At 41.5% G+C, this 12,934-nt stretch overlaps 1 protein-coding gene across 6 annotated transcripts in view; it reads left to right on the top strand.

Moving 5' to 3' along the window:
• Window positions 1-6,449, top strand: part of FBN1 (fibrillin 1) — a 216,199-nt gene extending 209,750 nt beyond the window's left edge. For all 6 annotated transcript variants that reach the window (XM_043524453.1, XM_037910538.2, XM_037910540.2 and 3 more), the window contains 3 exons: window positions 502-733; window positions 1,934-2,117; window positions 5,177-6,449. In XM_043524453.1, the coding sequence (XP_043380388.1) occupies window positions 502-733; window positions 1,934-2,117; window positions 5,177-5,566 (806 nt within the window). In that variant the 3' untranslated portion in view covers window positions 5,567-6,449. The remainder of the gene's footprint in view (window positions 1-501; window positions 734-1,933; window positions 2,118-5,176) is intronic.
• The last annotated feature ends 6,485 nt before the right edge of the window (window positions 6,450-12,934 follow it).

Below are 12,934 nucleotides of genomic sequence, written 5' to 3'. Positions count from 1 at the left end.
CCTCATCTATATCTCCTTTTTGAATCAAAAGAAGATTCAGTGGTTACAGAAACTGTCATGCTTTATTTCTTCACTCTTTCCCCTTAATGTTTTACAATATAATAAATATGGTGTTACCAGGCCAGCTCTTCAGCTTCATCAAGTTTACACTTGGCATAGCTGAGAAGTGGGGCGGGGGGTCGGGGGAGAAGGTGGCACTTAAGCTACTGTTCTGCTCCCTTGAGCTGGGCTGGCTGAGAGCTGAAACAGCTTCTGGTATGGTATAGAATAGCCCAAGGGTTGCTCTGTGTTACTCTGGTTGCAGTAGTCTCCTAGGGCCTGCTGCAGCAACCAGGGATGAGGCAGAGCCCTGTTCTTGGATTTGGACATCTGATGAGGCAGCATGTTTGAATCTGTTCAGTTATCAAGGTTAGGCCTTTCTAAAGTTACAGAGGGGAGGGATAGGCTGAATTAGTCCTAAAGATAAAAGCCAGTCTCTAATCTGCTGTGCTTCCCTTCCAGATGAAAATGAATGCCTCAGTGCACACGTTTGTGGAGGAGCATCTTGTCACAATACTTTGGGAAGCTATAAATGTATGTGCCCTACCGGATTTCAGTATGAACAATTTAGTGGAGGCTGCCAAGATGTCAATGAATGCAGTTCTGCGCAAGCCCCATGCAGTTATGGTTGTTCAAATACTGATGGTGGCTATGTCTGTGGATGCCCACCTGGTTACTTCAGGATAGGACAAGGGTAAGGGCTTCTCATATTTAAACTAATAGGCATTAGGTGGCAAAATCTGCTCCCTTGCCTCTGGAGCTGCAAAACCAATGGCAGCAGAGCTGCTGGGAAAGGAGTAGGATTTGGGGAAGGCGTACAAGAGTTTCACACTCCTTCCCATGCTTGGAGCCAAGTTCTGCAAGGGAGATGAGGCAGGGCCATAGGAGAGGTGAAGGTGGGGATGATGGATCTGTAGCACGATGAATTCTCTAGGCCTTGCCAAGGAAGTTGGCTCAGGGCCACAAAGGATACTACAAGCTGGAGTAGTGTCTGCTGAGACACTCCTGTTGGGAGGGAAGATTCCTCCCTTCCTTTTGTCCTACTACAAAGAACTCTAGCACCTACCCCACGTACCTGAGCTGTGCACTAGGGAGGTTTTCCCCCCTCAGTATGAACTTGATTCCTGTGCAGCATAGAGCTCCTCTCTAAGAAAAGGGGAGTTGTGTGGCTCTAAAGACAATCACTGTTATCCCAGTCTTTATTGATGACATTAGAATGAAATATCCTTATTATATTGGAGTGGTCCTGAGTTTCTCATTGAATGGCATCGAAGTTCCAAGGGAATTATTTTCTGTATATGTCTGTGCTGGCATGAAAAATAAGAGAATAATGCTCATTAGAACTTCATGTGCAACCTACAAAATACAGACCTTGGTCTGTAGTCTTTGGGTGCCTAAACTTCCATTAGCTTCATTGGGACTTTTAGGTGTGTGAAGAATCTCAGCTCAAGCACTTTGTAGGCCAGGATCTTTGTCCCATCCACCATTTTCAAAAGTGACTAATGATTTTTGGTTGCCCAACTTGAGGCATTTAAGACAAGAGGCTCAGTGCTTCCTGAATATCCCCCATCAAGGTGTCTCGGTTTGGGCACCCAAAATCACTAGCTACTTTTGAAAATCAGGGCCTGTGTTTATGAATCATTAAGTGTTTACATAGGGCCAAACATTGCAGGCCTTTTTTAGGCAAAGCCCCATTGGGCCAATTTCTCTGAAGCCAAAGTGTGACTGAGAAGAGAATTTGGCCTATTGACCTCAGTAGGAATTTTGCCACTTAAATTGGCTACGTTATTTTTGTGTGTGTTTAGAGCAATACAAGTTCTTAATGTTGTATGGGTTTTTTCTTGAGGGGTGGAACTAATTTCATGGAACTAATTTGCATTTCTTAATTCATCAGACACTGTGTTTCTGGAGTGGGACTGGGTAAAGGTCATGGTCATGGTCAAGAATTGCCCATCAGCGATGAAGTAGATGACAACTCTCTCTCCCCCGAGGCGTGCTATGAATGTAAAATCAACGGTTATCCCAAGAGAGGAAGGAAGCGCAGAAGCACTAATGAAACCATTGCAAATGAAGCAGAGGTAATTGTCCTTCTTGGGGAGGGATTTGAGCTGTTTCCTGAGAGCCAGAATTAGAGACTTAGGGTGCAAAGAACGAATCTAGAGGGAAAAATTCAGACTACAACCAGGCATGTAAGTTCAACATGGCCCAAGGAGTTGCTCTGGGACTTTGCATGTCTGGGGGGGCTTTCTGAAGATACTCACAGTCATCAGGGAGAACTTCATGTGCAACCTACAAAATACAGACCTTGGATCTTTGGAAGATCCTAACACACTTGCTCATTTCCTGTTTCTTGTCAAACACTAAAGCTAAATGCCCATCGAACTCTCCAGCAAGGGGTGAGCTCAAGAGGGAGAACAGTTCTCGATGTCAAAGGACAGCATGAGTGTAGAACACTTTTGTTACCTTGTGGTCTCAAAACAAGGACGCTTAGTTCTGGGAGTGGGTGAGTCCCCCACTGAAAGGGACTGTTGAGCATGGAGCCTGTGGGACTCTCTCCAAAGAAAATATTGTGTTCCAAAGGCTAAATACAGAAACTGCTGGGATTCCTGTACATCCGGTCACTGCAGCCTTTCACGAGGTATGTGGACGTGCTTCTGGTCACACACAACTCTGGCTTTGGACCAAAGACTGTCAGAGACAGTCAGGCAAATAGTGTTCTCCCTGTGTGGCCCAGATAGCCGAGCTGGAAGCTGAATTCAGAACATAATTGTTGGAAGATCACTGGAGTGACCAGTAGATTTAATGTACATCTTTAGGTTGGGGTGACTGTGAAATTTAAATTACTACAATCTGCTGTGTTGCTCAGCCAACTCCCCCTCCTCCTCTTGCACCAAATAATGTTGTTAATAGATGACGTAACAACCTGTATTTACATGAAAAACAGGGTGTCATGCAACTAGCTGCACCTATTTACAAGTCGCCTTTCACTCCCTCCAATAGGAGATTGTTTTCTTTTCATTTTTAGTAAACATTCCTGAAAATCGATTCAAAGGAAAATAAACACTGCATCAGCCTCATCCTTATGGTTTGTTTTGAATTGACAAAAGCAAGTAACTTCGGTGTTCAAACGGTCATAACCCTGTTCTGTTCTTAACTTGCCTGGCAGAAAAATGTTAGACTCCTCCTGTTTCCAGCACCGTACAGTGCCTGTGCACAAGAAGTCCTAGTGGCAGGTTCAACTTTGCATGTCCATTAACTAAAGTCTGCACTCTGACTCAGGCAGAATTCTCACTCACCTTGGTGGGAGATTTGTCTAACTGAGGGCTGCAGGATTTGGCTCCTTTGATAGTTTGTAAGGCCAGAAGGGGCCATTGTGATTGTCTGGTCTGAACTCTTGTATAGCACAGGCCAGAGAACTTCCTTCAATAATGTATACTATAAAATTCATATTCTTCTTTTTGAGAAATTTTAATTAATTTACATTAGAAATGGCACCAGATCCAAGGGCATTTAATTCATTCCCTGCCCTCTTCGTTTTATGTTGTGCATCGTGATGAGTGAAACCCAGAAAACTTTAAAGGGCCTCCTAAAATGTCCCTGTACCACATGCACATTTACCGAGCTAAGCGTCCTGCATGTTTTCAGCGTATATATATTTGCATGTGCAGATATCTCTTCTTTTCATGTGCTAACACGGGGTATCAGGGACACCCTTCACACATGTAAAATAACTCAAGTTTGTGTGTGCAAGCCAAGTTGTGTACACAGGTACATGATCCACATGTGCAAAAGTAGGGGGGTTTTGCCCACACAAAGGTTTTTTGGGTGCACTTCTCTGGGCCCCTTGAAATTGGTGCAAAGTGTATAATCTTGCAAGATCAATGATTTAATAAAGCACAATAAATATACTTGAAGAAGAAGCTGTGTTGACTGTGAAGCAAGCTGGAATGCCACGGGTTTGATAACTGTTCCCTAAAAATCATCAGGGTTTCAAAGCTTAGCATGATTGCTAGCTGATGAAGGCCAATTTGTCCCTGTGGCTGAAGAATTACACTGGCATACCCTTGCCTGCTGCAGGAAGTTTCCAAGTTAATATCGTTCCAGCTGACATTCTTTTATGTTCCTTGAAACTCTGCCTTATAGAAATGTTGCTAATAACGCATCTCAGTGGAGTTTAGCTCATGTCTTATATGAGCTCAATCACCTTGACTTCAGCTATATCTGCACTGGCACTGCAGGTGTAATGTCCCCCACACAGGGTAGATGTACACATGCTAGCTTTGATAGCGCAAGTGTGCTAAAAATAGCAGCGTAGATGCCACAGTGCAGGTGGTGGGAGACATTAGCCACCCTGAATATAATCCTGTCCTAAGACCCTCGGTTGTATTCAGGGCACCTAATACTTCTTGCCACTAACGACAGCAGCTACGCTGCTATTTTTAGCGCTCTAGCTCGATCAAAGTCAGTGCAATCTATTCAAGCAAGAAAATACAACTCCGGCTTCAGTGTAGATGTGTCCTGAGAGGCAAGAGCTGACACCCACTTCATCTCCAGCTCCCTTAGTCTGTAGCACAGAAGCTGTTGGAAGCCTGTTCCAATAGAGTGCCTAGGTAGAGGAAAGCTGGTAAAGAAGAAAACTAAGTCACACGCATGTAAATGACTTGCCTGCTCCACAAACCACATTACCTCACACAGCTCATTGTTAGCTTCACTTCACTACTGTTTTGGACAGACTGGGAAGTGCGACACAGGTGTGTGGAGGGTGAGTAAAGGGTCTGAACTCTGAAATGCATCATCTCAAAGGCTCTGAGAGCCATGTGCAGCGTGCAGCGTCTTTCAGTGCATGCCTGAGATGACCCATACAGAGAATGCTAATTGCAAGTAACTAAGACTTTCTTTTCTTTTGCCTTCATACACAGGACTAACTGCTCAGTTCAAGGTTCAAATCCTGCTCTGACCTAGACCCTCTGCAACTCAGTTGGAGCAAGTGGGGTTGCCTGGCGTTTAAGACAGGCAACAATATAGTTTTCTTTTCAACTTTTTTATTAGATGGCCTCTTAAGTTGGAAAGAAATGTTTATAAATGGATGAAACTGTTCTGTGGCAAAGCAGAGACTAACATTAGTGTTCTTGTGCAGGATCAACCTGAGATGGAACCAGAAGTCAGTCTTGCCAGTTGGGATAGTGAAAAAACAGCCGTCTTTTCCTTCAACATCTCTGGGCTTAATAACAAAGATCGCATCCTGGAACTTCTTCCCGCTCTCTCAACACTGACAAATCACAACCGATATTTAATTGACTCTGGAAACGAAGATGGTTTCTTTAGAATCAATCAGAAGGAAGGGATAAGCTACCTTCATTTCACAAAGAAGAAGCCAATACCTGGAACCTACTCATTACAAATCAGTAGTATTCCTCTCTATAAAAAGAAGGAACTTAACCAGCTTGAAGACAAACATGACAAAGACTACCTCAGTGGTGAGCTGGGAGATAACCTGAAAATGAAAATTCAGATTTTGCTTCATTAATTCATCAACCAAAGACCAAATAATTAAAACCAAAGATAGATAGGTAGGACTGAATGTTCCTCCCAATCAGATTCTCCATATCATAGGTACAATCTTTCATGAGTACATTTGTATGAATGAGCACTATTATATTATTACATAAGCAAGGTACAGGATGAATACCCTAGCTCAAAACAACCACTTTCTCAGGCTTCTTAAAGTGTAGCTGAGCTACCTTGATATGTTGAATCTTGAAAACTGGGACTTTTATCATTGGAGGTTGGCCACTGATGCTGAGACACATCATTTCAGCAGAGGTACAAGAACGTGCTTTCAACTGATGGACTTCTCTATTTTTGTAATTCTTAAACTTTGCTTCTCCAACTACAACTTACTAGGTCAGCCATTTATGATATCCATTTGGTGCTCATAAATTTTCAATCTAGATTTATAAATGCACTGTAATATTTACACAACTTAGAAGCCAAAATTGCAATTATTCAGTCTACATACTTCAATCAACCAAAGTTAGCTCAGTAGTTTATCTCAGTTATGCCTATAATACAGTACATGTAAATTAAGTGTGTGTATACTGTAATCATGCTATTTTTATCAATGAAGCATTTGTAAACTAGATTAATAATACCCTTAATGTGAGGGTTTGTAATGGTGCTTATAAAGACCAACTACTTGTTAACTGTATACACAAACCTGATGATGAAATTTCTGTGACTTACCAAAATGCACTGAGGTCAGTAGGGACCATTAAACATTCTCAGAAGTCAGATGATAATCAGTGCCATCCTACACCATGACATTATGTAATACATGTCAAGAGTACCCATAATCATTCATATCAACAAGGGTTCAACGTCACAATAAAACAGTGGGTTTTTTTAGTTTATTCTGTGACTTTGTGTTCTTGCTAATACTAGTTCTTCAGTACACTAGACTGAATGTTTATGCTTCATGCATTCCTGTATAGTGTGGGATATACTGCATGTATAGGTGATTCATTACTGAATATATGCATCTGTAGTTTATTCAGTCTTCCTACGGAGGCAGACAGAAGAGAAATACAGAATTATTCAGCAATTCAATTCAGCAATGGAATTCTTTAAAATGTAGCTCCCAAAGGGCAAGTTAGAACATTTCCAATGACCTGACCTAAATAATCCTGTCAATCAGTAACTAATAGCCAAAACATGCAAAATCAGATGTTAAATCATTATTTGGAAAACGTGCATTTCCTTTCAAAAGTCGTGTCTCCTAAAGCCCCTTTGGCATGCATAAAGTATTCCATTCTTCCCTCCTCCTCCCCTCCACATGACAGCTATTGTCAAATAATCCAAGGCTGATTACAAAGGGATAATCCAGTATTGAAATCAACTGCAAATTATATGACATGCATAATGTGAAGGTGCCAGTGTTTGTCTATGAAGTGGTACAAGCTAACACTTTAGCAAGAAAAGAATATTCTATTGATATGTGAGAATGTAATACCCAAAAGAAAACAATTCATGGCACTGAAAATACAGTGGAAAAACTTGATTGGACAGCATTGTAGTTGATAGATGGAAATATACTGAGCGACAATAGTTTGTAAAAGGGAAAGGTTCTGTAATAATTCACTCAGAGGAATAGTATTTTTTGTAATCAGATTTCATCTCAGATTTTTTTTTCTCCATAACCAGCTTAATAATATAAAAAGAAGTTGGCACACGGAGGGTCACCATGATGTTTTCAATAGGCCGTGTCTGGTTTTATTTACCATAGTGCCACAGTTGTGAACAGCATATTTTCCACATGTTGATTAGATATAGCAAAACATATTCAGAGTTTTACAATTGTAAATACCATTCCCATTTCAATAGGTAGTGAGGTTTTTTTAATGCCAGTGAAGGCATGTACATTGGAGTTTATATTTCTTTTTTCTTTCCTGTACATAAAAACTGAGAGGAACTAAAAGGAATTATTTTAGAGAAATCTACAGACAATGTCAAGTGGATTTCTTCGTTTAACATGTAAATCTTTATAGAACACCTTATCATGCCGAACCATGTTTGATCGTGCTCCAGCAGCCTCAGTGTTGTCTGCACAGCTCTGAAAATCATCTTTGTTAACTGAAACTGCAGAGGGGAAAAAAGGCAGTTTGAAATATTGTGATTTTGTAGGTCCCACAAAAGAGAGACTATTTTAAAGTATTTCTGTGCCATGGAGTGATATATTCAAACAAGAGATGTTTAGAAATCATCAGAAGGTTCTCTCTGTCAGCTAAACACACTATTTGAACAATTCCAATGTTATGCTACAAAATCTTGACAATGTCCCTTTAAAGGATTCAGACCCAGGTGTGTCTCTTTGCAGGATTGGGCCCTGAATTGAGATTTGCCTCTGTATCCTGCCAATGTAATTTAGAACTTTTAGCTTCAATAATTATTGACGCCAGTGTAATTTCTTAATTACTCCTGGATTTGGGGTGAACAACAAAGAGTAATATTGCACTAAGCCAATAGTGTTTGTGGAACCTACAAGAGCAATTAAATACAATTATTTTCTTGTATTTGACTTGGTAGTGGGTTCACAGAGACTCTAAGCTTGCGGTAGAGTTGAAGGGGAGGAGGAGCTTTAGTATGGTTTTGTACGTAAAAGTTTTCATATTAGTTGGGGAAATGGTGATACATATTTTAGCTCTTTGAAATAATTGTGGCTTTTAGCAAGTGAATTTGTGCATAACTTATATGCATGTGCCAAAATATTATAATTTCTGGTCAACATACAGCTTAACAAAAATGTCTCATTACTGTATATATCAACCCGGTCTCTTGACTTGCTGTGTATTGTAACAGTATCTTGTAAGCTTGACAGATGATGTGTATTTTGGCAGGACATGACTGTTTCCACAGTCTCCCTTTTAAACGGTCTTGCAAAGAACCCAAACTGTTTGTCTTTCTTATAGCCGGTCTGAGACCAATTTCCAGGTAGCTGCTCTTGCTGGGATTTCATATCAAAGTAAAATGTTAATGCAAATGTTTCTAGCTTGTAGTTTAAGTTCTGATTTGGGCTCTGACACAGGCAAGTCTAGGCTCCTCAGCATAGGTAGGGCACTGCCCTCTAGGAGTCGGATACATTTGATCTTTGCCTGCTGCTGTAACCGACTCTGAGCACTGTGACTGTTTTGCTTACTCACGTTCAGATGACACCTGTCTCTACAGGTAAGTGTGATGCTAACCAGTCCACATCAAACTGCTGACATTCGAGCTCACCTAAAATCAAACCAAGTGACCGAGCAGGATTTTACCTTTTGAGCCTTTCACATCTCTTTCTAGCAAATGTCACTTTTTAAAAAGCAATTTTTAGGTTCCCATTTTAAAGCCACAGCATTAAAGTGAATAAAGCCTCACACTAGTGTTATGGATCAGAATTACTTCAGCCAGAATCAGTACATTGCAACTAAGGTTAAAATGCCATATGCATACTCCTTGGAACCTGGATAGATACCAGATGGGTTCAAATTCCTCTTCCTTTTTTACTCAAAATGGGGACAAAAATAAAAAGACCAAGAAAGTTCTATTTGATATCCATATTCCAGCCAGCATGAAGGAACCCGCACAACTTTTACCCGGGTGCACATGCAGATTACTCATGCCAAGAGCACAATCCCAGCCAAGAAGGAGGCACCAGGGATAATGGAGTATGTACAAAAACAGGTGGCCCATGACCTTCAGACCTCATCCTATACCACCCTCTCTATGCTATTGCATGGTCTCTGGATGTGAGGGGAGCTAGGATTGGGTGCAAATATTGCACCTCACTTTGGTGACCTTCTTCACACTCTCTTATTCAAAGTGGCCTGAATTTAGCCCTTTGTAACATTTTGGCATTAACTGTAGTCAGCTCGAAAAATCTAAGTTGAGTGTCCCCTTCTGAGCGCTCTCCAGAACAAACCGCTAGTCATCGCATTAATGTGGTCATATCAAAATAACACCTCAGAGAAAACTTTACCTTTAGAAAATCTATTAGCTTCTGCTCCATAAGTATGGGAGGAACGTATAGATGCCTGGCTAAACACCTACTCTGTGTATTGGGTAAATGTGTGTGCGCCCAAATTTCACCTGTACAAGGACAATCTCTGCTCTACACATTCCTGCTGATATTACCAGAGGTAATACACAAAACAGATTAACAGAAGGTGGAGTCATGTTGGCTTGCACGCTGTGAAAAACAAGAGCAAGCAATACCACCCAAAGGGAAAAGGATAAAATCAATGAGACAAGAAATTATTCTTGGGCTTCTCAGAAGGTATTACCTACCAAACACAGATTTCAAAGGATGTGTCCATCAAGCTAGTGTTCCACAGCTAAAGCTCATCTAATGTGCAATGGCGGACAAACAAGTGAACAGAATATTGGAAATCATTAAGAAAGGGATAGATGATAATACAGAAAATATATTGCCTCTATATAAATCCATGGTATGCCCACATATTGAATACTGCGTGCAGATGTGGTCGCCCCATCTCAAAAAAGATATATTGGAATTGGAAAAGGTTCAGACAAGGGCAACAAAAATGATTAGGGGCATGGAACGGCTTCCATATGAGGAGAAATTAATAAGACTGGGACTTTTCAGCTTGGAAAAAAGACGACTAAGGGGGGATATGATAGAGAGCTATAAAATCATGACTGGTGTGGAGAAAGTAAATAGGGAAGTGTTATTTACTTTTTATAACACAAGAACTAGGGGTCACCAAATGAAATTAATACGCAGCAAGTTTAAAACAAACAACAGGTATTTTTTCACACAATGCACAGTCAACCTGTGGAACTCCTTGCCAGAGGATGTTGTGAAGGCCAAGGCTATAACAGGGTTCAAAAAAGAACTAGATACATTAATGGAGGATAGGTCTATCAATGGCTATTAGCCAGGATGGGCAGGGATGGTGTTCCTAGCCTCTGTTTGCCAGAAGCTGGCAATGAGCAACAGGATGAATCACTTGATGATTACCCCTTCTTTTCATTCCCTCTGGGGCACCTGGCACTGGCCACTGTCAGAAGACAGGATACTGGGCTAGATGGACCTTTGGTCTGAGCCAGTATGGCCATTCTTCTGTTCTTATGTGAAAGTGCCCTGGCAAAAGACCATTCATACTTTCACTTTACAATTTAGTCACGACACAATACTTTATCAGCAAAGTTTAGAATCACTCTCCCACAGTTCACTGCCGTTGGGGATTATAGCTGATGACAGTTGCATGCTGGTTGTCACACTGAAATATAGTTATTGGCCCATGGTAATATTAAAGGTTCAGACCCTTCAAAGTATTGTAGGGATTATTGCAGGCTAAAGTCTTGCTGATGCTCAGATTCATTTCAGAGGCAAAAGGTCACCAATTATGTGATCCACTCTACTGGGTGCATTCTCATTGAAAGAAGCATTACCCTTTTTTCCCCACGGCATGCAGTGATGTATTTGGCCTGACCGTGATTTCAGTGATACCAGTGTACATCCAGAGTAATTTCTGTGGCTGCATTAGAGTTATTTGGTGTAACTGAGATCAGCATTAGGCCCATTGTATAGAAGTTGTTTAATACCCCTAGATGTCATTAAGCATGCAGTCCTTGCTCTGCCTGAACACATTTAGCCCTGTCCTGAATGCCAGTTCAGATGCAGTGCTTTGTTCCCCTACGCTTTCCTTCTGCAGCCACTTTTCACAACCTTCCACTTCCTGAAGCATGACCATGAGGGTATTCTTCACAGTGGCCGTCTTCAGTGCTCTGAGTTAAGTCAGCCAGCAAGATGAGCATATAGAGCATACAGTAACTGAGTCTCCACAGCAAACCTGAGCTCCTCAAGCTTTGTGCACTCTGTGACTTTAGCACATAAACTGTTCCTCTGAGAAGGATCTTGCTCTTGGTGGTTAGATGAGATGTAGGTTACTTGAGCCTAGACTACCTCTACAAGAGGGGCATTTGAAATGCAAGACGTCAGTTGACTTCCAGCAAGGCCTGACTGGAAGATGCCAAAGAGGGAGGTTTCTGAACATCCCTCATTACCGTGCCATTTTGCATGTGGCCCAATAATTAATTAGCAATGAAGCTGGTGTCATGGGGGTGAGGGGAACAGGTGAGCTTGAAGAGAACTAAGGAAAGCCAATGCTGTGTGTTTGTAATGAAATTAAAATGAAGGGTAGTTTAACCTCTGTTTCCTGTGCTTTTCATCATGCCAGTAGCTTAGGCAAAGACGATGCAGGAGTGCGAGTCCTGACTCTGCTACCTAAAGCAGCTCACCTATAAATCCTAAGGCACCATTGGCCCAGTCCTACGAGGAGCTGAGCATGCTCAACTCCAATTGGCTTCAGTAGGAATAAAGGGCACTCAAACTTTCACCCTCTGAAGCTCCATTTCTCCTAGGGGATACTTCACTTTGGTTGTCTATACATTATTACCATCTTCATGTGTGAATGACAATGTCTCACTTCAGCATGAACAAAAGGCTTGTTTTTTACTCGTCGCTTTTTTATGTTTTTAAAAGCTAGAGAAACACTTTAGAATCCCCCATTAGCAGAAGTACTCTTGGGGCTAAAGGCCCTGAAGCAACTCCTGGTGAAGGCACTGGGGCCATAGAAATGTTGTGTTCTGTATGTCAGAGACTCTCTTCCACTTCTAAAATACTTTTCTAAAGATGAAATTTACCCGTGAGATGGGCGGGCTGGATTAGGGCCTTTCCTTTAATGCACAGAGACTGTTTCATTTCTGAAAAAATAACCATGTGAGCTTGCCAATTGTTTCAATCACTATGTCACAACTCTGAATTCTCATATATATTTAAATACAGAAGAGTGTAGAAAGGCTGACTATTTCCCATTGCGTCTGCCAAAGCAGACGTGCACTACGTTAAACCTTTGCTAAGTACCCAAAAACTATATTACTTTTTCACACAGGCCTGCTGGAAGCTTTCATCATACTGAACAGCATCCAGAATTCTCATAGGTCTGAGCACCGCAATTTAATATTTCTTTAGTTTGTTTATTTATAACATCTCTATGGCTCCCAGCCCTGTAGTCTCTGACCACCTCGCAAACATTAGTGTGTATCCTTGCAAAACCTCTGTGAGGTAGGGCTGTGGTGTTATCCCCATTTTACAGAGAGGGAACTGAAAAACAGAGGTTCTGTTTCAAGAAAGTTTGTGCTTAACTTAAGTGCCTTCCTGAATAGGGACAGACTTAAGCACATGTTTAAGTATTTTCTGAATGGAGGACAGAGGAGTTAATAGGCTTGCTCAAGCTCACACAGTAAGGCCTTTAGGCTCAGTCTTCAGTATAGAAAGGCACATAGTACTGCTGCCTCACAAAGTTGTCCCTCAGAGGCACAGTTCCTCCCAGGGCTC

This window comes from Chelonia mydas, chromosome 10 (genome assembly GCF_015237465.2).
Source record: "Chelonia mydas isolate rCheMyd1 chromosome 10, rCheMyd1.pri.v2, whole genome shotgun sequence".
In the NCBI taxonomy this organism is placed as follows: Eukaryota; Metazoa; Chordata; order Testudines; family Cheloniidae; genus Chelonia; species Chelonia mydas.
This window is presented reverse-complemented; position numbering and strand designations above follow the sequence as displayed.